General features: G+C 34.5%; 1 protein-coding gene across 2 annotated transcripts in view; it reads left to right on the top strand.

The window, feature by feature from the left end:
• C8H1orf141 (chromosome 8 C1orf141 homolog) overlaps nucleotides 1-22724 on the top strand; it is a 38194-nt gene extending 15470 nt beyond the window's left edge. The window contains exons 4-7 of one of the 2 annotated variants that reach the window (XM_063103638.1): nucleotides 17608-17614; nucleotides 18643-18713; nucleotides 19961-20147; nucleotides 22143-22724. In XM_063103638.1, the coding sequence (XP_062959708.1) occupies nucleotides 17608-17614; nucleotides 18643-18713; nucleotides 19961-20147; nucleotides 22143-22724 (847 nt within the window). Of the gene's footprint in view, nucleotides 1-1247; nucleotides 1323-12291; nucleotides 12437-17607; nucleotides 17615-18642; nucleotides 18714-19960; nucleotides 20148-22142 lie in introns of those variants that run through there. The other variant, XM_063103639.1, reaches the window with a different exon arrangement.
• The last annotated feature ends 3930 nt before the right edge of the window (nucleotides 22725-26654 follow it).

Genomic DNA, 26654 nt, shown 5'->3' with positions numbered 1-26654 from the left:
GCTGATACTAATTACTTGGTCTCCCGTTAATGGTTGCAGAAATCTCTAATCCATCTTCTTTTCTAAAATCATAGCGATCATTTTAAAGTAGGTTGATTATCTCCTGATTAAAGCCTCTTCGGTGGCTTCTCCCCACACTTAATATGAAACTTGTACTCCTTACAAAGACCCTCATGCTGTACCTTTGCCTATGTATACAACCCAATCCCCTACATCCCTGCCCTTCACTTAACTACATCTTCACTAGCCTCCTTCAGTATAACTACCAGATTGCCTCAGAGAAATATGCTTTCCCCTCTGCCTAGACACATTCACACTCTTTATTTACATAGCTTACTCCTCATCTGAAAGTTTCAATTAAGTGTCATCTACTCAGAGAGGCTTCCTGTGACAACTCTATCAAAATTATACCTCCTCTATTGGCTCCTTCACCAAAATACATTTACTTCTGTTTCAGCACATATTTCAATTTATTATTATTCACTCCTTTTTCTTTTTACTTGTTTATTTGCGATATTGCCCACTAAAATGTATGCATCACTGGGCAGAAATCACAATTTCAGAGTCCAGCATTAGTGCCTGACATATAGTAGGTGATCAACAAGTAACTGTTGATTGAGTGAATATCAGATTACGTTATTAAGTTTTTTACATCTGCTGTTTGTTGAATCCTTACAGCATTCCCATAAGTACTGCTATTTCCAATTAACAAATGAAGAAAGTAAAACTCAGATTAAGTAACTTTCCTCAAGTTACATTACTCACCAAAAAAAGATGTGATTTGGACCTAAGCTATCTAAATCCAAAATCTGTGCAGTTGACCACTACACTATATTTACATTTAAAAACCCATTAGATGATAATTCAGATTAATAAAAATGATACTTGGGGATAAGAGAATGAAGGTTGAGGGGACTATTTTTCTTTTCAAAGGAATAAACCAAAAGATTCCTTTGAATAGAATATATGATTCTATTTTATTTAGAAATCCATTGTTTTCCAAGAAGATACAGCTTTATTGTAGAATGGCAAATAATTGAAAGTTATATTTTATTAATACAAACTTTTAAAACAAATTATTAAAGAATAGATTTAGCTCTAAAAATTCAAAAGCAATGGATATGTAAGCAAATAAGATTATTAAACTACATTTTTGAAAAGTTTACTACCAATAGAGAAAATGGTTTATTGGGTTTATTTAGAAGTAGTATAATATAATGAAAATATTATTTATGTTTGGATTTGTTTCTTTACAACCAGTAGAAGAAAATCTAAAATCAAGATCTACTAGATCTTTTCACTATCTTAAGGATACAAGTGAGGTAGGTTTAATATGTATTCTTACAATTACTTAGTAAAAATTAAAATTAGCCCTGATAATTTTATGTATGCTTCTGCAAATCCCAAATTCAAATGGATTCTAACATTCCATTTTAGGATAAAAATTTAAAGTGATTTTGTCTCTGATATTATGTAAAACTTGATGGGAACAGTAGAGAAGATAATATATTCTTTGTTGGAGAGATTTTAGTACTGTAGAAATTACTTATTAAGCATGATAAGGACAAGCAATTATCATAAAGTCAGTTAAGACAGAGCATCATAAAAAAAACTGTAAATGCATAACTTAAACATTTTATTTTAATTAAAAATCTAGAAATAAATATCCCTTTGTTAATATTTTTTATTATTATTTATTTTAAGCATATTGTTATTACAAATTGTGATTTTTCTTTATGCCCTTTACCTAACCTATTCCTCCCCAAACCTCCCATCCCACCTCCCCCTCCATCTCTAGTATCCTCAGGTTTGTTTTCCCCTTCTGAAAGGTCAGCGTATTGTTTTGGTCTTTTCTCTTTCTTTCCATTTCTCTTTCTTTCTTTCTTTCTTCCTTTCTTTCTTTCTTTCTTTCTTCCTTTCTTTCTTTCTTCTTTCTTTCTTTCTTTCTTTCTTTCTTTCTTTCTTTCTTTCTTTCTTTCTTTCTTTCTCTCTCTCTCTCTCTCTCTCTCTCTCTCTCTCTCTCTCTCTCTCTCTCTCTCTCTCCCCCCCCCCTTTCTCTCCCCCTCCCTCCCTCCCTCCCCCTTTCTTAGCACCCAGTTACGAGTGAGAACATGGGCTATTTCTCTTTCTGTGTCTGGCTTATTTCACTTAATGTAATTTTCTCCAGGCTCATCCATGTTGCTGCAAATGGCAGAATTTCATTCTTTTTTATGGCTGAGTAGTATTCCATTGTGTGTACATATCACATTTTCCTAATCCAGTCATCTGTTAATGGACACTTAGGTTGGTTCCATATTTGGGCTATTGCAAATAGAGCGCGATGAACATGGGAGTGCAGGTATCCCTTCGACATGATGATTTCCATTCCTTTGGATATGCACCCAGTAGTAGGATTGGTGGATTATATCGTAGCTCTATCTCTAGTTGTCCAAGGAATCTCCATACTCTTTTCCATAATGGTTGTACTAATTTGCAGTCCCACCAACAGTGTAGAAGAGTTCTCCTTTCCCTGCACCCTTACCGGCATTTGTTGTTCCTGGTCTTTTTAATAATGGCCTGTCTAACTGGGGTAAGATGATATCTCAATGTGGTTTTGATTTGCATTTCTCTGACGACTAGTGATGTTGAGCATTTATTTTAATATTTTAATGTGTAGCCAAGACCATTTTTTGAGTGTGCTATAGTTAAACAAATTATATCATTATGATAGCAACTGTCACAAATAGGTTTAGAACGAACATTATTGATTCTTGATAATCACTTGAGCAGAGGTTCATGGGCATGCTGAAAAGTAACTGAGTAGCTTTGAGCATTGAGCGTGCATTGGACATCATTCAGTAGGTATATTAGTCCGTTTCCATTGCTTATAACAAAATAACCTGGAACTGGGTGATTTATAAAGACAATAAAATTTATTGCTTACAGTTTCTGAGGCTGAGAAGTCCAAAGTCCATCTGGTGGTGGTGACAGTGACCCAGGGGTCTCACATTTCAAGATGGTGGAAGCAGAGAGAGCAAGAGAGAGAGAGAGAGACAGACTCTCCTCTTCTTTTAAAACCTTCAGAACCATGCTCCTGACCACCATTTTTAATCCATTCACTACTTCATGGTCCTACAATCCAATCACCTCTTCAAGGCTCCACCTTTCAATTATCGTAATAGGATTTTCCACCCTCTTAACATTCACAGTGGGGACCAAGTTTCTAATATATAGAACTTGGGGGACACAATTCAAGCTTCAATGAGTTTTGGGAGGACATAATTCAGTCCACTACAGTAGGTTTTATCTAGGGGACAAGAGAAATAAATTAAGAGAGTCTCTTAAGTACTAATTTATTTCTTAACACTGATTATAGCTAATATGAGAAAAGAAACCTGAAGAAAGATATACTTATGGCCATAATTAATAACAATGATCATTTTTGTTGCCTTTGATCATTTAAAAAGATATTAACAAGATTCACTCTCCAGATTATTAGTTTTATCTTCTTCCACATGGTTCATTTAGGTTCATGTTTAATGAAAATCTCCCAAGAAATAAACATTATAGCATCACAATCAGTTTACTCCTCATAATAAATTTATTAGCATCTTAAATAAAACATGAAACATTTTAATTTTAAAAAATCCATGTGATTTTAAAAATTAAATAGTACAGAAAGGCTAGCCCTTTCATCCTATATTTTCTCTTCTAATTTTATTTTTTTCGGAGGCAACCGTGTGTAACCTTTTAGGGTTTCAGTTCCTCTTATGACTAATTCCATAATTCTAAAGAATGAGTTTCTACTGCTGTTTTTAATTTACTAACTTTAACCATTATTTACTGAATAATCAATGAAAAGATTGTGAATTAGCTTGTTTACTCTACATCTCACCTCTCATTTCTCTTTCCTCTTCTAAATCTTTGATAGTTACATTTTTTTGCTTCTTCTATTGTTAACTTTTGTAACTTGAAATAATATATCTATTTTTTTCTTTTCTATAATCTTTATTCACTGACTCCTGATTCCCCTTTATATAAAGATGAAGATCTCAGCAGTCTTATTCTTTCCTCAACTCTCCTCACATTCCTCTCTAGGTCAAGTATATATGTACTTTTTCATTTTTGATGTCAATGATTACGTTCAACTTTGGAACTCTAATTAAGCCTTTATGTTTTGACTGTAGGTTAATTCTAAAGCTCAAAGTGCTATTAATAGCATTATTATAACATAGTAAATAGTTATTCATCATAAGAGAAAGTAATGTGCTAGGATTACCTTTCTTCTCAATGGATGCAATATAAAAGTAACAGGCTCTCTTTTCTTATTCTCCAGCCATTACTCACTTTCCCTCACATTAATATGTGGGCTTTTTGTACGCTTTTGGGTTTTTTCCTGGAATTTCTGGTTACCTTTCTTTTTTCTTGTGGAGAATGTAATAATAACAACAAACATTTATATGGCGTTTACGTGCATCAAGCACTATTCGAAGAAAATTTACACCCTCAATAACAAATGAATTATATACTATTATCCCTATGTTTTAGATGAGAAAAAAGAGGCACAAAGAAGAAAAACCAATTGTCTGAGATCAAATAGTACGTGACAGAACCAGGAAGAAACCAGCAGTCTGAGTCATGCTCTTTACCACTAAGATATGCAGCCTCCAAAAAAGAAACATGTAACTTTCCTAACATGTGGATTTGATCAAGTTTCTTACTCATTCTCTCTATCGAGTGAAATCCATTCCAATCTTCTTGGAGGAATTGTTCATGAAGGCTAGTGACTTCTTGCTCTAATTTATTTATTTATTTATTTTGGCAGCTGGCTGGCACAGGGATCAAACCCTGGACGTTGGTGTTATCAGCACCACACTCTGATCAATGGAGCAATCAGCCAGCCCTCTTGTTCTAAATTTGACCCATTGCTTTTAAGCCTGCCCTGCAGTTGTCACCTGAGTCATTCCACTCCTGGCTTAGTTCCCCACATTCTAGTATCTCCTTATTTTTTCTTCTTGAATTTCATCTTTATTTTCCTAAAATATGTCTTCAGGAAACTCCTGTAGAAATGGTACATGGCTATCTGAGAGTGTACTTATTTTTCCCATGTACTTGATTGATCATTTGGTTGAGTAGAATTAGAGTTTCAAAATCATTTTTTCTCTAACTTTTGAAGACATTGTTTTACTCTCCTACGTAATTTAATGTTGCTATGAAAAGTCCTAAATCTTTGTAAGTGACCTTCCTTTTTTCTGGAAACTTGCAGGATCTTCTCTTTATTAATGTTGCTCTGAAATGTCTTCAGGATGTACCTAGGTGTGGTGATTTTACTTCAATTTATTCTGTTCAAAGCTCAGTGGACCCTACGTTAAAACCAAATGTCTTTAGTCCTAAAAAAAATTCTATTATTTCTTTCCATAAATGTCTTTCTACTATTTCTTTGCCAATTTCCTCTCCACTATTTTCTCTTCTCTCTCATGATCATATATATTAGACTTCTTGGAATGATTCTTTGTATTGCTTTTCTCTATGTTTTTGTCTTTTTGAAATTTTACTCTTTATTATGGAAAATTTCCTCAACTTTTTCTTCCAGTTCTCTTACTAAATTTTTGTTCAGCAACCATATTTTAAATTTCCAGTGCTTTTTTCTTATTCTTGGCAGTTGCTTTTCCCCAGTAGAATCCTATCACATTTGTTCTCAAAATTTTCTGGAGATATTAGAGTTCATTTTCTTAAGTTCTTTTCTGTTTCTTAAATTATCCATTTTCTCTGGTATGTGGTTTTTTTTTTTTTTCATCATGATATATCTCTTTGAAGTTGCTGATTTTTATCATATCTGGTTGCTATGGTCTGAATGTGTCCCCCCAGAATTCATATGTGGAAACTTAATTGCCAATGTGGTGGTATGAAGAGGTGGGGACTTTAGGAGGTGATTAGGTCATGAGGGAGGGAGGATGTAGGGAGGGAGGGATTAGTGCTCATGAATGGGATTAGTGCCCTTACAAAAGAGGCAGAGGGAGCTGTTTGTTTGTCCCTTTCCACCATGTGAGGGTGCAGCAACAAGGTGCCATCACAGAGCAGAATGAGCTCTCACCAGACACCAAATCTGCTGACACCTTAATCTTAGACCTCCCAGTTTCCCAAACTGTGAGGAATAAATATCTATTATTTATGTATCACCCACTTTAATGTGTTTTGATATAGCAGCTCTAATGGAGTAAGACACTGAGGAGCCCCAGTCGCCTAATGGATAAGGCATTGGCCTCCTAATGGAGTAAGACACTGGTACATCTTCATTTGCTCACATTTAAGAATGGAAATATGGATTAATTTTTCTAGGAAGCTGCCATTAATTTTACAAATAAGTCTCTCGCTAGAGTTGAAGAACTAATGGTTCTGTGTATATGGCACAGCTCTCAACTAGCTAGCTTTCCTTTAGAGTAAAAGGAAAGAGAGAAGGCAGTTTGCCTGGTAGCCCTCCTTCCAGATATTGACACAAAGGTAGTCTTACTCTGGGGAGCTAAAACCCACACTAGCAGGAAGTTTACTAAGAGAAGGACTTTCCTTATTTTAGTTTGGGATTAATTAAATGCCATTTCCTGTAACTTTGCATGTGGGATAAGGTAACTGGGAGATGGGGGAAGTGGCAACTGGCTCAGAAATTCCATGGACAGAATTTCAGTTAACTTGTCTCTACAACATTTGTTCTCATTCCCACCCTCAATACCTGTCACCTGTAAGCTTGGAGTTTCTCCATGTTTCATCAGAAAGACAGCTTGATATTTCTTAAAGTGGCTTTACTACTGTACTTGGCTTTCTGTCTTTCAGAAATCTGTTGAAATCTCTCACATGCATTGATCTCTCGATCTCTCTCTCTTTCTTTTCTCTCATTCACACAAACACCTCCCTGTTCTCTTTCTATTACAAGTTGATTCTTTGTTGTATTGCTTGGCCACAATTGTAAAGAGATCTCAGTAGGGCATGGCTATAAACATCATGGTCCATCATATTGACTCAGAAGGACCGCTCCCCTTTAAAGTTAACACTCACCAGGTGTTCATACTAACATTCATATTAACTCCCGAATGGCCTTGTTCCCTCCATGATTTCTTGTTTGACTTTTACTGAAATACTTCTTACACGAATATAGTATCTGTTTCAACATGTTCTCCATAAATCTTCAAGGTAAGAAATGGTGGGGGACTGAACCAAAGTAGTAGCAATAGGAATGGGTAGAGAACACTGATTGGAGAGAAATTAAGTAGTTAGACTTGACAGAATTCCTAAGTGGCTGAATGTGGTGTTTAGAATGATAATCCTTGGGTTTCTTGTTTGGAAAACTTGATAAATGATAGTGCCATTAACTGAAATCCCATTAATTTTGATGTGTTATATTTTCATTATCATTCAGTCTGAAAAAATTTCTAATTTTCTGAGATATGGATTCTTGAGAAGTGTATTGTAGAATTTCCAAATATTTGGAGTTTTTCCAGATATCTAACTGTAATTGATTTCTAATTTAATTCCATTGTGGTCAGAGAACATATTGTAGGATTTCAATCCATCTAAACTTCTATTGAGACTTATTTCAAGGCTCAGCATATAGTCTATTTTATTGGAAGCATTATGTGCACTTAAAAATGTGTACTCAGCAGTTAGGTGTTATACTATTCTATAAGTATATAAGTATATTTATAAATATATAAATATATAAATATATCTATATATTATTGATACATAAATATATAGATATGTGAGTTTATATATAAATTAGGTCAAAGTGCTTGCTTGTTTTGTTCAGATCATCTGGTTTTTACTGATTTTTTATTTAGTTATTCTATCAATTGCTGAGAGAGAGACATTAAAATGTCTAACTATGATTATTAAATTGTCAGTTTCTCCCTTTCATTCTGCCTATTTTTGCTTCATATATTTTGGAACTCTGTTATTAGGTGCATGCATATTTATGATTTTTATGTCTTCCTGATGAATGATCCTTTCGTTATAGTGAAGTGTCCATCTCTATCTCTCGTAATATTCTTTGTCTTGAAGTCTATTTTGTCTGATGTTAATAGAGCCACTCCAGATTTCTTACGCATACTGTTTACATAATATATATATTTTTTCCATCAATTTACTTTTTGCATATTTAAAGTGCATTTCTTATGGACAGCATATACTTGCATCTTGCTTTTTTATCTATTCTGAGGATTTATTTTAGTCAAAATGTTTAGTTCATTAATATTTAATGTAATTATTGATATTGGTGAATTAAGACCATCATTTTCTTCTTTGTTTTTTAGTTTGTCCCTCTGGTATTTTCGTTTGTTTCTCTGTTCCCCCTTTCCTGCCTTCCTTTAGATTATTTCAGTATTAAAATTTTATTTTATCTTTTGGATTTTAGCTATATCTCTTTATGTTTGTTTGCCTTTTTTTATTGGTTTTTGTACAGATTAAAATATGCACCGTCAACTTTTCACAGTTTAATTAGAGTATAATTGTACTACCTCACATAAAGATGTAGAAACTTTTAAATTGTATACATCCATTTACTCCTCCAATCCTTTGTACTATGCTTTTTAAATATATTGCTATAAACGCTACCAGACAACATCATAATTTTTGCTTTTAACAATTCTATGTGTTTTAAAGGAAGTAAGGGGGTAAAAAACAACCAAATATTTACCAGATCTGATGTTCTTCAGTTCTTCCTTTAGATCCACGTTTTTGGTAGCATTTCCCTTCAACCTGAAGAACTTCTTTCAGCATATTTTGTAGTGGAAATCTGCTGGCAATAAATTCTTAGTCTTCTTTTACCTGAAAATGTCTTAAGGATATTTTTGAAGGAAATTTTTGCTTGATATAAAATTTTGGCTGATAGGTTTTTTTTCTTTCAGCATATTAATGATGTTCCAATGTCTACTGGTTTTCATGGTTTCTGACCTCCATGGTTTCTGATGAGAAGTCAAGAGTAGTTTGGATTATTGTTCCCCTGTATGTAACTTGTTGTTTTACTCTGGCTGCTTTCAAGATGTTATCTTGATCATTGGTTTTCAGCGGTTTGACTATGTGCTTAAGTGTGGTTTTCTTCATATTTATCCTGCTTGGGGTAGACTAAGCTTCTAGAATTTGTAAATTTGTGTCTTTCACCAAATTAAAGAAACATCTGACTGACCATTATTTATTCAAATATTTTTCCACACCATTTTATCTCTCCTTTCCTTCTGGGATTCTTATTATACATATATCAGACCTTTTGTTATTGTCCCACAAGTTCCTGAATCTCTATTTTTTTCGTATTAAAAAATTTCTATTGATATATTTTTAAGTTCCCAGACTCTTCTGTTAGATATCTTCATTTTGTTTTAAGCTCACCAGTAAATTTTTCAATTTTTAAATTTTAAGTATTGCATATTTTAGTTCTACAATTTTCATTTTTTAAAATAGTTTGTTTCTCTAATATCATTTCCTATGCTTTTCATTCACTTTGAACATATTTTTACTTTTTAAAAAATCAAGCATATTTATAATAGCTGCTTTAAAATCTGTTAATTCCAACATCTGGGTCATTTCAAGATTGGTCTTATTTTATTGTCTTTTCTGTTGAGTCTAGGTTTCATTTTCCTGGTTCTTTGCATATCAAGTTGTATTTTATTCCTTTCTTTTTTTTTTTTTTTTTTTTTTTTGCCAGCTGCCAGGTACAGGGATTGACTGAACCCTGGACCTTGGTGTCATCCGCACCATGCTCTAACCAACTGAGCTAACTGGCCAGCCCTGTCAAGTTGGATTTATCTTGGACATTATGACTGCTATATTGTGAGGACTCTGGAGTCTGTTATAGTCCTACACAGAATATTGATGTTGTTGTTTTAGCAGTCAATTAACTTGATTGGACTCAAGATACAAAATAAATCTTGAGTAGCAGCTCAAAGTTTAGTTTTATTATCCTTAGCTGGCTGCTTATAGTTTTCCCTAAATATACACGGTTCAGGGGTCAGCCAGACTTGGACAGGAAGTCTCTCATATGAAGAACTCTGACATAGAAGATGGGGCTACCATGTTTGGCTCTCTTCTTTCTAGCATTCCTTCTTCACTTTCCAGCAGCTTTAGTTGCCCTGAACTGTGTCCTCTGGTTCTTCTGGCCAGAAATAACATGGGTTTTCTATCAGAGTTTTAGTTGCTTCATGCAGTGCCAATGTTAGCCTGCCTTCAAGACTTTTAGACAGAAAAATATCAACTTCACTCCATGCAAGTCAATTGTTCCAAGTTGCAACATTTTTTCTTTGTCATCTGCTTTTGTTTACTCTCCAAGGCCTTCAGGTCATTTGTGTTTATGTGTGTCTGTGTATTTTGTCTAGAGTTTTTGGCTTTCATCTGAGGGAGGGTAGGTCTAATAAGGGATTATTGAGCCATGCTGAAACAGAATTCCCCAGAGTTTTTACTGCTTTCATTATCTTTTCCTATTGCTTTACTCCATACTTTCTAAAAATTTATAAATAATAGCGATGATAGATGTTACTCTTGTCATGCCATAGATTAATGAATTATCATTAACTATGATGTTGGCTGTTGTTTTTACATAGACATAATTTTTTTAATTATGTTGATATATTTCTTATCATATTAAGAGAGTATATTCGCTGCATAATTTTATTACAGTTCCTATCAATAATAGTTGTTGAATAGTTGTTGAATAGTTGTTGAATCAAATATGTCTTCAGTATTGCACTTATTAAAATGATTACATTATTTTTCTCCTTTCTGACCTATTGGTAATTCTTTTTAATAACGTATCTATTAGGAACTTTTCATTTCTTAATAATTTTATTTGCTCATTGTGAATTATTGTGTTAGTAGAGTGTTGATAAGTATTTTATTTTGGATTTGTGAGAAATTCTGAAGTCATAGGTGAAATTAGCTTGTAGGCTTCTTTTCGGTGCATTATCTTTTCAGACTTTGGTGTTAAGACTATGCCAGGTTATAAAAAGAACCAAAAAGTTGTTGTTTAGTTTTTAATTTAATTGATATTATATTGCATGAGAATTATTTGTTGCATGAAAGTTTGAAAGAACTTATCCATAAATATATTTGGGCCTGATTACTCTTTTAAACTGCCTTTTGAGGGTAGTTATCAAAAACTTCTTTACATTTCTTTTAAGAATTTTTGGCATGCTCAAATTTTCTATTTCTCAAGACAATTTTGGTAATTTTTCTTTATGATAAAGTTGCTCTGTTTTCTTTGAAGACATCCATAGCCTATCCCTCTCATAACTTTCCTTCTTACCTATTTAAACTTATCTTTTACATCCAATAAATAATAAATGCCTCCCTGCTCTAAATATGCTATTTCATGACTCTTCTATGACAACTCTAGGCTTACGTTGTTGGCCTGTCCTGAAATGCTCTCATCCCCAAATCTCAGCACTAAGTTCTTTTTCCTTTACGAAATATTTCCTGTCTATCCTAGCCCTTATTGATATCCCTCTCTTCTAAACTCTTCCTCATTTATAGATTGTGTTGGTTGGTTTGGTTCTTAGTGATATCACTCTGTTATATTATCTACTATTGTTTCATGTATGCTAATCATATCTATCCAATAAAAATGTGAGCTCTTATGGCCTAGGTTTTGTCATATACTTTATTTTTATTTCATATTATCTAGAACTAAATATATTCTCTTCCTAGTGTGAAAAAAATGTAGATCCTAAATCATTATTTGGTTTGTTGATGGAGAATCACAAATTATGCAGTTTATACTTACATATGATATGTATATTTTGGATATCTAGGTATGTGTATTTTAATAAAAATATATGGACCCAATCTGAGACTCTAGCCTAGAAAAAGCTAGATCATTTTTTTCCGGTTTCTCCCCCACTAGTCATAACTATTCTGCTGTCCCTACTCTGTGTTAGAAGGAGTAAAGTTTCTGTTAAGATAGAGAAGGCTTTTTTCCCAGTATTTGAACTTTAGGTTTTCCCCACATTTGGACAACTAAATTTTATATGAGTATAAAAGCTAAGTTTTAGAGGCAAAGGAAAGAAAAGTTAGTAAAAAGTGTGAACATAGGCAAATCTTTTAACTTCTACAGGTTTGTTTCCATATCCGTAAAGGGGTAATGATAAAGCACATCTCATTGGAGTTCTTTTGAGGATTAAAAAATTATATTTGAAAGTGTTTAAAGAACCAGATGGCTGTTAGTTTCCATAATTAGATAGTCTAAATGTGAATCATCCAGTGCAATTTATTTGTCATTGTACACATGAGAAGAAATAAGTCCTAAGATAGTTTTCCATTTTTCCTGATGTTTAGGTGGAATATGCAGAGCCCTTTCATGTTCTATATTCACAGCATAAACAAGTATATGGAAGATCACTGGGCTCTACAATGTTTTCTCCTATACTCAGCATGCAATCTAATGCCTATAAAAAGGAAATAGATTCTACTTTATTTACAGGTACACAAATTGCATGTTTATATTGAAATAACTGAAAGTTAACTGCATCTGAATTTAGAATATAAGCATTAAGAAAATCTTTGACTAAGAAATATTAATGTTTGCTCGTACTACCATAATAACATCTGAAGACTAGCTATTACAAAATTGGCAAAGTCCAGATCCCTTAGTATGGCATGTAAGATCTTTCCAGCCTTCTATTCTGTCTCTTTAACCTATCCACACCACACTGATTCTAGTCATATTTAACAGGCTGTTCCAACTACTTTGTGATTTGATTTATTCTGTTCCCTGTGCTCAAACATATTTTGCCACCTGATTGATTCCCATTCATCTTCAATAGTTAGGAGATTTTTAGCAGCAATTAAAAGAAAATCCAATGGCATGTAGCTTAAACAGCAAAATAGCAAGAAGTCCCTCAATAAGGCAGTTCCAGGGTTGGCTAATTCAGGGATTAATGATGTCATCAGATATCTAGTTCCTCCATCTTTCCTCACCTAGCTTAGCAGGTAGCTTGTCCTCCTCTCCTTGCTGTGCAATATGATGACTACTATTCAAGATACCTTGTGCGGATGACAACATCCACTGAAAAAGAGAAAAGCTTTCTTATCCCATTTTAAGAATTAGAAAAATGTTCTCCCAAACTAGATTTCCTTTTATATCTCCTTGGCTAAAATATCCTCATGTGCCCATACCTAATAAATCACTATTGGCTTAGATCAGTTTTTCCAACTTTTAACAGAACCTACAGTAAGAAATACTTTTTATATCACCACCTAATATATATATTTTATATATTCATCTATATAACATATATCATAACTTAATATAATATATACATATATATAAAATATATGGAGGCAGCAAAAAATGTAGCTTCATGGAGTCCTAATTCTCTTTGTTAGCTGAACTTGATTGAAGTATTTGTGTTTTGTACAGTTATTACTAAGAATGATAACTGTACATAAGGATAAGGACTGTTAAGGAGGCAGCCCTCTGTTTACCACATTGTCCTTTAAGGTTCCACCCAGAGGTCACATCTTCTCTGAAGTGTTCTGAGAGCAGTAGCAGATTTCCTTCAACAAAGCAAATCTCCCTTTATAAAACTTCTTGAGTCTCTCTACAGAAGCATTTTATACTCTTTTTTATCAAAGTCCCAAATTAAGACTTCTGGGAAAGTTTCCAAGATAAATACAAATTTATCCTGGCCAAAATGAATAACAAAAAGAAGAAAAATTCATTAAATTGAAAGTAAGACATTTTATCCCAGAATCAAAGAAAATCTGCCATGAGGCAGTTTGAAAGAATATTCCAGAAGTCAATGCACAATTTCATTTCTTGGGAGAAAGGAACAACACTGCAAGAGCCAGTAGAAGATATTCTGAAAATACCCCTATTAACCACCCCACTACCACACACACACATATACAACCAAAAGAAAAAGGGTTTGTTACCAATGCTGAGTTGCAGAAAGATGGGAAATCCTTCCCTTGGGATTCCTTTCCTTATTGCAAGTCAACAGTATTTCAAGTCTGTGTTAGCAGTATTTTGAAAATATGTAATGGCCATGGCCATAACTAGTCATTTCTTTCTCTGGCTTCCTAATATTGCTTTAAATGTTCTTGGAGTTAGGAAGAAAACCTCCTAACTTTGAAAAGCAAGGTCTTGAAAGGAGGGTTGACAATGAAGAGACAGGATACAATTTCCTAGGAACCATTTTTTGGAAGTGTGAATAATAGCTATGAAGATAACTGTGCAAAGAAAGAACGTGACCCCATCAAACAGCCCATGAGCCATGAGTGCTTTCTTTGCCTAGGTTCATCCCCTAACTGACTTGTTTACCTCGAGAGGGGTAAAAAATGAAACCCAAGTGACACCTCACATGTAAATGAACAGAATGCCAACCACTACCACCACTCTAGAGTTGTGAAAAAGTTTTACAAAATATACAGTCCACAGAAACAAATTTCCCCATGATTTTTCAGGGCTCCAGCTTCCTTACCAGCCTACTCAGGCAGCTAAACGCCTGAATGCCTGAACTCATACAAGAAGGTAACAACATGTTAATTTCCAAGGGGAGAATTTAACAGTGCCCAGGTAAACAGAGAGGGCATCCAAAGAAAATTTACTCCTAATTATTTTTGGACAAATAGTAAGCCCAGATTTAAATGACTTGATTCAAAGGTTAGTAGAAAGAAAAACAAGAACAAAACATGGGACCTATACAAGCATTCTGTAGCAAAAAAAGGAAACAATTTAAAAGATAGCTGATGGTCACCTTTTGGCAGAATTTGTATACCATGAAACAGGAGAAAATCTAGACAATAGTTCTATATGCTGAAGAAATTAAAGAAAATAAGAATTCTATGAAATAGGATTTGGAAATATAAAAGATAATTGTCAAGGATGAAATGATGCTACGAGAGCTAAAAATATTTTTAAGGAAACCTAATGCTAACACAGAACTTTACATTAAAAGCAGCTAAGAGAAGAAAAAACATTGGAGTAAACTGAATCAAAGATCTGAAGAGTAGGTTTAGGAAAAACATACAGAATGCAGTGTAAGGGGACAAAAATATGATCAAAATTAGACAAGATAGCATACTGAGGGAAGAAAACAGATATCCAACACTAAGATACTCAGTGTGTTTGAGGGAGAGAATGGAACAAATTAAATAAACTGACTGAAAAAGGTCATGAAAAAACTATCTTGGAATATAGTAGTCCTCCCTTATCCGTGGTTTCTATTACCGTGGTTTCAGTTACACATGGTGAACTACATCCAAAAATATTAAATGAAAAATTCCAGAAGTAAACAGTTTATACATTTTTAATTTTATGCTGTTCTCAGTAGCGAGGAAATCTCACACCACCCTGGTTCATCCTTCCTGGGAAGCAAATCATCCTTTTGTCTAGCGTATCCGCACTGTGCATGCTACCTACCCATCAGTCACTTAGTAGCTGTCTTGGTTATCCAATTGAAAAAACAGTGCACTAGATACAGGGTTTGATACTATCTGTAGTTTCAGGCATGTACTGGAGGTCTTAGAACACATCCGCTGTGAATAAAAGGATATTACTGAAATGGAAACTATATATTGATTTTACTTGCATGAATGCATATATTTGTCAAAATTCATCAAACTGTACATTTAAAATGTGTGTATTTTATCATCTGTAAATTATACCTCAATAAAGCAAAGTTAAAACAAAAGACTACTACAAAAGTATAAAACACCAAAAATATAATATATTAAAATAACTTAGAAAAGAACTTGTGCAAGCACAGCAAATATTAATAATACTCATATTTCATTTAAAATACACAATAAGATTAGTTTTTACAGTCAAATAATTACATATATAAGATGGTTTATCAAATCCTGTGTTCATCATTGTCTTCGGTTTCATTCCATCTGTGTTTGCTGTAATTTTTCCTGAAGGACATTCTTCAGTAATTCTTTTGATGACGATCTGTTGGTTGACTCTTTTGATCCTTGTATAGCTGAAGTGCCTTTATTTCACTGTCACTCTTCATGACACTTGAGTTGCTGTAAATTTTTAGGTTGTAAATTATTTTCTCTCAGCACTTTAAAGATACTACTTCATTATCTTCTGGAATGAATTATAGATTAGAATTCAGCTCTTGGTCTAATTGTCAATTCTTTGTAGAAAAACTGGTTTTACTTTCTGGTAGTTTAGGGTTTTCCTCTTCATTTTTTTATGATCTGCATTTTCACTACAAAGTGTCTGGATATAGGCGTATTCTTGTCTGTCATTCTCAATACTGGAAATACACTTCTGTCAGAGAGAATTATTGGCCATTATATTTTCAAATATAGATTCTTCACCATTTCCTCTATTTTCTTCCTCCAGAACTATTAGACAAATGTTGAAGGCTTTCAGTCTGCCTTTCGTTATCTTTAACTATTCTTTTATATTATTTATCTCTCTCTGCATTCTTGGTTAATTCCTTAGCATTTTTTTCAATTTATTATTATATATTCTCCCTTTGGCTATATAATCTAGAGTTATATTTTTTTATATCCATGATTTCCAGGGGTTTTTTTTATATTGACTTTTTTTTTTACTCAGCCCATTTTTGATCTCACAATACCTTGTTCTCTGATGTAAATATTTTTTCATTTATTTCTTTGAAGTTCACAAACATATAGTATTTTATCAAATCTAAGATGTCAGCAATTGACACTGTCAATTAGACTATGATACATGCTAATATACATCTTAGAATTAGAATATGGTAAGAATTTTAAAGTTATTTTTAGAGTCTTTTATTTAGTTTTATTGCAGAACTTATTTTCTACTTGTTAATTTTGTTGGCTGTCTTTCTCCACTTTATAGTTTTCATGTTTTAGAATTTTAGAGGTTCTTTCTCTCTCTCCCCCACCACTCACTCACTATACATTATTCTTTCCTTTTTAGAAGTTTTGCAGTTGCCACCACTCAGACCTTATGACCCTCAGGCCAGACCAGATTTAGAGTTGTGAATGGGACTCCTCCGCCACGGAGATACTGGGGGTATTGCAGATCCATTCATCCAGCCCCAGTGTGGTTTGACTTAGTTGCAGGTTACCCAGTTGGCAGTGGAAAGGAGTGATTTTAGTCTTCTTTCGCAAGACAGGGATCCTCAACTCGGCCCCTTGTTCCAACCAGTGGGCCTGTTTTTCCTCTCACTAGCCTTTATGATTTCTGCAAATGGCATCTCCAAATGGTTTTGGCTGAAGCCAAAAACCTAGAAGTCATTTTTGATTTCTCTTTTTCCTGTGTATTCCATATCTAATCCATCAGTCAATATAGTTGGATCTACCTCCAATATATAACCTGAAGCCAACCATTTCCCACCACTTACACTGCTACAATTCTTATCTAATCCACCAACATGTTTTATCTAAACCGCAGCAACAGCCTTCTAATTGGTTACTCCAATGCTGCTCCTGACACCCACTATCCATCTCTGAACAGACAGACTGATCTTTCTAAAGCATAAATCAAATTTCTTTATAGTTCTGTTGAAAACCCTCTGAAGGATCTCTAATATAATCAGAATATCTTAACTCTTCACCATGGCTTATGTGGCCCTATATAATTTGGCCCTGCTACCTGTTCCATCTCATCTTCCTCCACAGTCCCCCTCAGTCACTACACCCCAGCAACACTGTCCTTTTTGTTCTTTCAGCATTGCAAGCTGGCTGCACACTGAGGCCTCCACACTTACTGTTTCGTCTGCCTAGTAGCTGTTCCCCCACCTCTTTACCTGGCTGCTTCTGTCTCTTTACTCAGATTTTGGCTCAAATAATCTCCTCCTAACAGAGGCCTTTTATACTCACCCTAGGTAACTGCCATGTTTATATTCTTCCATAATACTTACAAGTATTTGAAATTATTTTATATATTTATCTGTTGGTTGGTTTACTTATTTATTGAATAGTCCTCCCCCTAAAACAGAGCTTCCCAACCAGTGTACTGTGATAACCTTTGTGCTTGGAAGGGGTTATAGGTGTGCTGAAATAGTGATCCTTCAGTCTTCGAGGCTGTTCGGATGTCCCTGTGGTATCATGCCACAAGTAGACTCTGACGTCTATCCTAGAGTACTGTACAAATAATATTAATTGGGATGTCTGCCATGATGTGGAAACTGTTGGGAAGCAGGGCACTAGAATATAAACTTCTTGAGGACGAGGAAAAAGCTGCATTTGTTGGTTATAGCATGCATGTCTGGGAACACTTAAGAAAGAAAAACACTGGAGTGTCCATTAGGCTTATTTGGAAGAGTTTAACTTTGGACACTTCTTTCATGCCAGGTGGCAAGATCTGTTTATCTGTTAACTGGCTTCCCTCCATAGCAACATTGTTTAACTATATGAGGCTTCCTACTGGTTAATAATAACTTCACATATTAGAGAGATTTGGAAATTTAGGAATGCCTTTCTTCCACAAAAAAAAAAAAAAAAATCTCCAAGACCACTTTTATGTTTGATCCGTCGTAGTCGAACGTTAGACCCTTGATCTCAGTTTTTTCCATTTCTATCTTATTCACTCAAGAAGTGTTTACGGAGTAGCTACTAAGTCAGGCAATATACCAGGTGTTTTCCATATGTTATTTTAAATTATAAAATATTTTATTGAAGATATCCTCTAAATGTTGTAATATGTGTGTGTGTTATGAAAACCTTTTATAATTTCAGCTCAATTTGAAAAAAAAAAATAGAAAATCATTGGATTCTGTTGATCACTTAGAAGATTATGTAAATAAAAGGTAATTTATTTTTAGAATTTTAACATTTAATATGTTCAGTGATGTTTCTAGTAGGATGAGTTCTGCCTTTTGTTTTATAATAGACCAGAATGAACCTATTCTGGATTATTATTTACATTTAGTCCCATAGTACAATCCAATAAATGGTCCAAGACTAGTAGACATCACACCCAGACCTTGAACACAGTCAAATGGAAAGAAAGACATGGAGAAATAACTAGAGACAATACAATTATGGTTTTGCAGTAAGGACACAAATTTAATTACTCTATAACATGGATGTGAAAAAAGTAGCTTCTTTATTTTCTGTGTAAAGTTCTGATCTGTTTCATGAACCTCTCAACCTCTGTGCAATGGAAAAAAATCATATTAATACAGAGTGTTTTAAACTTTGTTTGGAGCAATAATGAACAGTCTCTTAGGTTTAAGTCAGTCCTTCTATTTCTTTCCATGACAGTATCTGAGTATATAAGTAAGGGGCTGTCTGGACTTTGTGGCATTGAGGAAAATGTACCTGACCAAGGGTCATGGTCAGCACCCTTGTACTGCTGCTGGGATTGGTGACCACAGGTCCCATTCCTAAATGTTCTGTGGCTGCTGACATCTGTGGTTCATGAACTCATGATCTATTCTCTCTAAACTTGGAGAGGGTCTGCTCTCAACTCTCACTGGGGTGTAGTACTCTCTGAGTCTCTGTTATGTCCTTTATCTGTCCTTAGATGATACTGTTCATAACTCATCCATGCTAAACCTTTGCTGTAGGTTACCTCATCCCTGCAATGGCAAGCCCCTTAGCAAACCTAATCTCAGTGTCTGTGTCCCATGTGAGATCTAGAATGAAAACTATATCCTTTTCTCTCCAACCTCACTATTGTATCCTCTTAACAAACCTGGGGCCACACTATGTTGGTATGAAGCTGCCCTGCAAAGCTTCTCCCAGAATTTCAACAAAGGATGTGGCAAATAACCTCTCTACCTTTAGTGTTTTCCTTCTACATAATACATCTCCTTCTCACTCAGGAACCAAAGAGGCACACATATGACTATCTTGCTTCCACCCCTGCATTTGCTGTTTTCTCCCACAAACCAGGCAGGAAGGGATGGTCTTGTCAGGTTGAAATCCTATGGGAGAGAAGTTGGTAGAGATGTTGGCAGTGACTTCTACGGATAAGAGGGGGTAGACAAGAACCGAACAGCTGAAATCAGACCTATAAACGTTTCCCTGAACTTGTGTTCATTTTCAGAAGAACATCTCCTCCGCAAATTAATGATTTTAGTACAAAAGAAAATAAATCAATGAGGAATTATCAATTAAGAGAGTATCATTCAGTAAAAAAGAAAAGCTTGCTCCCCTTGTGCTTTGAGGATGAGTTGAAAAATCCAAATGCCAAGATAATCGACATTAGTCCAGCAAAGATGGTGACTTCTCACATGGTAATAAGAGTGTCTACTATTGTTCAGTAAATATATGTATTGATACTACATATTTATAGTACAATATATGGGAATCACCCATACATATTCCAGTGACTGGAATCTCTGATAAATCCTTTTTACCTCTTGGTTTCATATTCCAATGTGATAACAACACTTAAATTCTTAATGCTCCTTTTAGAATCACCACCCCCAAACTGAATATTCCTTTGCACCTGCTGAAAATTTTGAGTTTTTCTTTATGAAGAAGGCTTTATCAAATTTACTTAGTTATAATAGAAATATATAATAAAATGATATTTTAAAAAAATACTGAACCATGTGTTCATTTTCTAACCATCTACTTTAGCTATTTCAACCAGAAAGTACATTTATTAAAGGCTGTTTGGTAGCGTACAGAGTCTCTAGGAAAGCTAGAAAGACAACCTGGTAATCTGGCTTGAAAACTATCTAGTCAAAATTTAAAAAAGAAAGAAAGGTATTTAGTTAGGAATCACCCAATTACAACCCCAGACTGTTCCACTGGGGCCCATGCTATTGTCACAGATAACAGTTTACAACTTTGAGGCAGGGCAGGGGATATTCTTTCTAAGCCTTTTGCCACTGCTCCCCTTCACAGCTGACCATATAGCTTCACACCACCCTCACTGAAGTGGTTTTCACAACACCTGCTTTTTCACAGTGCTTGCTTTTTCTGATCTGAAGACTCTCATAGCTATATACGATTGGCAAGCCTAGGTCACATGCCTATGCCCTCACCTCAAGAGAGGCTAACAAAGACAGTTTCTGCCTCGAACTAAGGGTACACAGACTTGTAAGGTGGAAAATTCCCTAAGGTGTTGGACAGAACAAAAATATGACAAATTTTCATTACTATGGCATCACCACTGGATTGTGAAACTAGATCTTTTGTCATCCTTTCAGTAATCATAGGTATTAATGTATCTTTTACACTAAGTACACTAATGTACAATGACTCTAATTTCTTATTTCACTAATTATATTTTTAATGGAAAATAACAATTACTGACTTAAAATTTGCAAACTAAATGCTAATAATGTGCGTATTTGGCCAGTTTTCTTTGGAGTTAATTTTTTTGCCCTAATAATGAAAATATGGATAAAAGCAAATATAAATTAAGAAATTTTTAAATTGACACATTGTAATTGTACATACTTATGGGGTACAGTGTGCTGTTTTGATACATGTATATGTTATATAAAGATTGGGTCAGTGTAGTTAATGTATCCATCACCTCATGCCTTTGTTGTTTCTTTGCAGCAAAAACATTTAAAAGCTTCCCCTCTACTTATTATGTTATATACAAAATTTAACTGTTAACTATAATCACCCTACTGTGCAGTAAAACATCAGAACTTATTCCTCCTGTCTAATTATAGTTTTGTATCCTTCTCTCATCCCCTCCCCAGTTTAAGCACTTTTGCATGTGCCAAGTTTTGTGTTGTGTTGAGGTACAATAAGCATAACAATCGTTAGACATAATTTTAATTTTTTAAAAATTATTTACTAGAATATCCAGACTTTGTAATTTTGGTTTGTAATCAGTTATGTCTCTTACAATATTTGACTCAATCCATTTTTGGCATCTTTTTTTTTATTTCTAGAACATGAAAACCTAGGAAATGCCAGAACAATGTTCCATTCTACCAAACATCTTATTTCCCAATGTCAATACCTCAAACACTTAAGAAATGTATTTATTTTTTCATATCCCATTTTATTTCAAAAGGGATTTAAGAAGCCAAAAGTTCAGATTTTATCCTTAAGATCTTTATAGAATATTAAGAGAAGGAATTATGTACATACAAGTACACATCATTTTTGTGTACTTGAGTACCACTATTGTTTATATTAAATACTTCTGTGTAGTCATTTTTAGAATATTTTATAATTTTATTTTCATGTATAAAAATATATGTAGTTTTCTTGCCTCAATAGACTTATGACTAAGTACTCTTTTCTTTCATCCACAGGAACAAAATGACACAAATCCCATAATTTTCCATGACACAGGATATATACAAATATTACTTTTATCAAAAAATAGGCTTTATTCTTATCCTTTGGAAAATGAAAACATTTACTCATGTAAAAGAAAAAATTCTGTTTTAGAAAAAAATTGTGAAATTCTCGAATCTTTAATTAGTGATCGATCTATTATTACTCCTTCCAAACCCAAAAAAGCTATGTCTACAGCATGGAGAAAAGATATGCGAGCCATGTGTTTCAAAGTGGGCCACAGAATTGTACAGGAGAAACTAAAGAAGAAAACTCATAAGCAGACATCAGAAAACACACCTTGGAATACACTCTATGACTTCTCACAGACTTTTTCCAGCCTAACAAAAAAATGTGTGGGTTATCTTGATAAAACTGTTCTTCAAGAAATGAATGCTAAAACTGGCAAATTTCAAAGAATGTTTTCTACAGTAAAACCAATGAACACACACAAATTCAGTGTTTCACCGGTCAAATATGATTCAAAGACTTTTAAAAGTATACATAAATTAAATAACGTAACACCATTGGATGATTTGTTAAAAAATGCCTCATAAAATATCATTTATACAGCTACATTTGGGTAACAAGAAGCAAATAACCAAGTTCCAAGATCATAGAAGAAATTCTTATCTGCGTAGCAATGTTCTAATGAATGTTATAAGAAAGCAAGGCATAGAAACTGGAGTTACAAATCAACAGTGGTGTGTTGAAGAACAGTCAACATTTTTAGGAAATAATAGGACAAAATTAGAAAGCAACTATTAACAAAGGAACTAGTTCATGATTTTTTAATTATATCAATTGACTGCTTAATCATCAGTATTTCTACAGTAAAGTCTGATTTGGGACCAAGAAATTTGCCATAGATTGACTCCAGAAATTTGCTGTTGGAAGCTAAATAACATCAATAAACTTTTTCTATAATTGAATATTCAATTAGACAAACATACCATTAATTTAATAAATGTGGAGTTAATCACATATCAGTGTTTTGGATAATCATAAAAAAACAGTATTACATTAGCAATTTATGCAATTAAAAAGCCTTTGTAAAATTTCAAATACCTTTTTTTTGTTAGTAGATGTTGGAACTTCATTACTATACAGTGCTTTTTCCAAGTATAAGTTAAACTTTTTTTCTGAATTGTTAAATAATTTAAAAGCATTACTTATCCTTAATAAGCTAATTATTTTGGTAGCAACTCATATAAAATATTGAACATTTTAAAGTATATTATTACATTGCTATTTTACTGTTTTTCATCAACTGCTCATTAACACAAACAGTAGAAAGGCAGAATTCAACTTAGGAACAAGTTGGATTTCAAAAGTTCATTTATAATCCATTTATTTGGAATTCAGAATGTATTTCACATAAAAATAATCTCAGAAGTAATAAATCTCAAGATTAACCCACAAAAGCCTATTTATAAATTTATCCCATAGAGTTTATGTGAAAATAGTAAAAAGCTATAATTTTCTAATTCCAATAATTAAAAGAGAAAACTGAGTGAGAAATTTTTTAATCTTGACTGTTACTTTGAGGAGAAGCAGGTTGAATTAGAAGCATTTAAATTAAGGGAAGGCTTTGAGGGTCTTTTGGAACTTCCAAAGTTGAGGAGGTGAATTGGTTCAGGTTCCCCTGTCTCTGCTTCAGACTTGAGGTTTTCTTTATTGTGTGTTATCAGTGAGATGCCATGGGCATCTCTTCACAAGCAGAGGCAGGTTTGGGCTCTCAAATAGAACGAGGAGAGAAAATAGAGATGGGGGCATGATGAAGAGGGATGTAACTGCAGACTGTGAATAAGAGAAGACAAAGAGTAAAAGGGTTGAGGATGAGGTATGTAGGAGGTAGGGGAGGAGCAAACACACTTTCCTTTCTCCTAGTTACTGGCTGTGAGGAGGAGAAGCTGCAGGAGCTCAAAGTCGTGAAGTCATCTTTCTTTCTCCCTCTGTTCTTTCCTGGTGCTGTCATTCATTCTCCCCCTATTTTCCCTCCTCCTGGCCAAACTGCAAAGCAGAACAGTTTCCTACACTCCCCTGCTGAAGATAAAAACAATTTTTTTTTAAGCACTAACAATAAGAATAAGAAGTAGAAAATATACCTAATAGTAGCACAGGTTAGTGGAAGAGAAACAGTGTGGGTCTTGGAGCAGGGCAGGTAGGAGTGAACTTGAGCAAATAATGTAAACTATATCAGCCTCGGTTTATTGTATCCACACCTTAAGAAAGGGACAACGATACCTTATTACAATATTATTATTTTCAGGATTAAATAACAGATCACCTAGTACTTTGAGCACTGTGGCATTCAGTAAAAATTCCCATCCTACTCTCACCCTTTTCCCTTAAAAGATGTTCCCCGAAGTCTCTCATTCCAATCTTTTCTAAATTAAATACTAAACCTAACTACAGTATTCAGACTTTAACCCAAGATAGGCTCATGTTAGAACTGAGAATTTTTGTATTAGTTATTTTTGGAAGTTTCTGTGGAGGTTGTGCGCTTTATCTTTTAAGAAGGCAGGTATATCAATTTTAAGATTCCGTTTGGTTGAGGATTCTTTATTAAAGCAGCTCAACAGCGGGGAGCACTGGATTCTGAGACTATGACAACCTAAACTCAGCACCTTTCTCTTCTGTTCTCAGCTTTAATCTATTATCTCCTACCTCAAACAGCTACTGGGGTCTTCAAGCAGTGGGGTGCAAGGCCAGACTTAGTTTCTATTCTGATGCTGAGATCTGAGTACAGTCTTGGAGACCAGTCTGAGTCACACGGCATTGATGGAGATTGTGTTGTATCCCAGGACTATCCAGCCAGCTGGGATCTGTGGGTTAACACAGATAAAAGCTACCTTCAGCCCTAAATAAATGCTCCTAGTCTTGTTGGCTCCAAAGAGGCCAAGAAGAAACCACTAAGTCAATGAGAAAACTAGGATGTCAGAGATCCATAAATTTTCTTTCGCATGCCTCATCAGAGAACTGCAGTCTTCTTGTTTCTGTTAAATAAGCAGGAGGCTATTAGCCTGAGGCTGTCCTCTTGCTTTGAGTTTCTAGGTAACAAACTGCAACCTAACTTAGTACATAAAGAAACTGAAACTTAATTTATAACAAGTAGCTGAATTTTAGCAGATCATAGGCAGCCAACTCATTACACCATGCCCAAATAAGGCAGGCACCTAGCTGTAGCCAGTCAGGTGATTTCTCTACTTTGCTTCTGTTCAGCCTATAAAATCTTGCTGCTCAAGCTGCTGGATGGAGTTTTCTGGACCTGTTCTGGTTCTACGTGCTGCCCAATTCATGAATCATTCTTTGCTCAAATAAACTCTGCTAAATTTAAATTGTCTAAAGTTTTTCTTTTAACGTTTCTATAGCACTAGTCCACAGTGGCCAAGACTTCACCTTCTACCACTTACAGGACTGTGGTCACTAAGGTACCGCAATAAACAGACCTGAGCTTCCCTGAGCCAACTACAAAAAATAGCAACCCATATAAAAGGGGCCTAGCAGTCAAATGAAATTTTTGTCTTTATACATCATGATCTTGGAATCAATTTAATTAATATAATGATCAATATATATTTTAGGGTCTTCTATATGCAAAGTTAACACCATTGGCCAACATTCCTAGGAGAATCCAAAAAGGCACAGAACTGAAGCAATCTTATAAAGGTGGGAGCTACTGATGTTACTAATCTCTTCTCCAGGGGGTGATAGACAGACCCCTAATTGACCATAAACTTAGATTAAGCTCAAAAGGTAAGAAAAAGTTAGGAAGGAACACTTATTTCCCCACTGCTCTTGTTTATCTGTGGAAAGACAGTCTTCTCTATGGTAACAGCCATGGCCTCCTGCCCCGTCCATAACTCACTTTTCCCCACTGAGGAGTACAAAGCCTGATCGCGGGTGGTAGCAATTAGCCCATGTTTCTTGACTGGGTAAGATTATTAAAAATAATTGTAAAATATTAAATATTAAATATTAAAATATTGTAAGCATTAGGAAATTGAATTTTTTCCTTCCCTTTTGCCCCAGTTCAGAGACATCAGCAATCTGTGGTAAACAGAGTCCTAAACAAAACCATTTATCACTCAAACCTAAGCCATATTCTCCAAACAGCTCAAACTGTGTTATGATTGCCATTAACCTACCTGCTGCATCCATCTCTCAATTACTTTCAAATTTGGGTGAGGAAGATGACATTATTTTTTAGCCCTGTCAAATCCCAACACACATTTTCTGATGCACTTTCCCAAAAGGCTTCTTGTCAAAGATACTTATTCCACCACATAACATTTAAGATTTAAAAGAACACTCACTTGATGCTGCTAGAGGTGGGAAAGTCTTGTAGGGTTGCTCTGCATCTAACTGATGATCTTTGGATTACCAGCATCTGACACAAGTGCTGGCCCACAGTGAGTGTGGATGGGTAGGAAGAACCATTAGAGCAGTTAAAACTGTTGACTAATAATCATCCTTCCCTTGCT

This window comes from Cynocephalus volans, chromosome 8 (genome assembly GCF_027409185.1).
Source record: "Cynocephalus volans isolate mCynVol1 chromosome 8, mCynVol1.pri, whole genome shotgun sequence".
NCBI classification, from domain to species: domain Eukaryota; kingdom Metazoa; phylum Chordata; class Mammalia; order Dermoptera; family Cynocephalidae; genus Cynocephalus; species Cynocephalus volans.
This window is presented reverse-complemented; position numbering and strand designations above follow the sequence as displayed.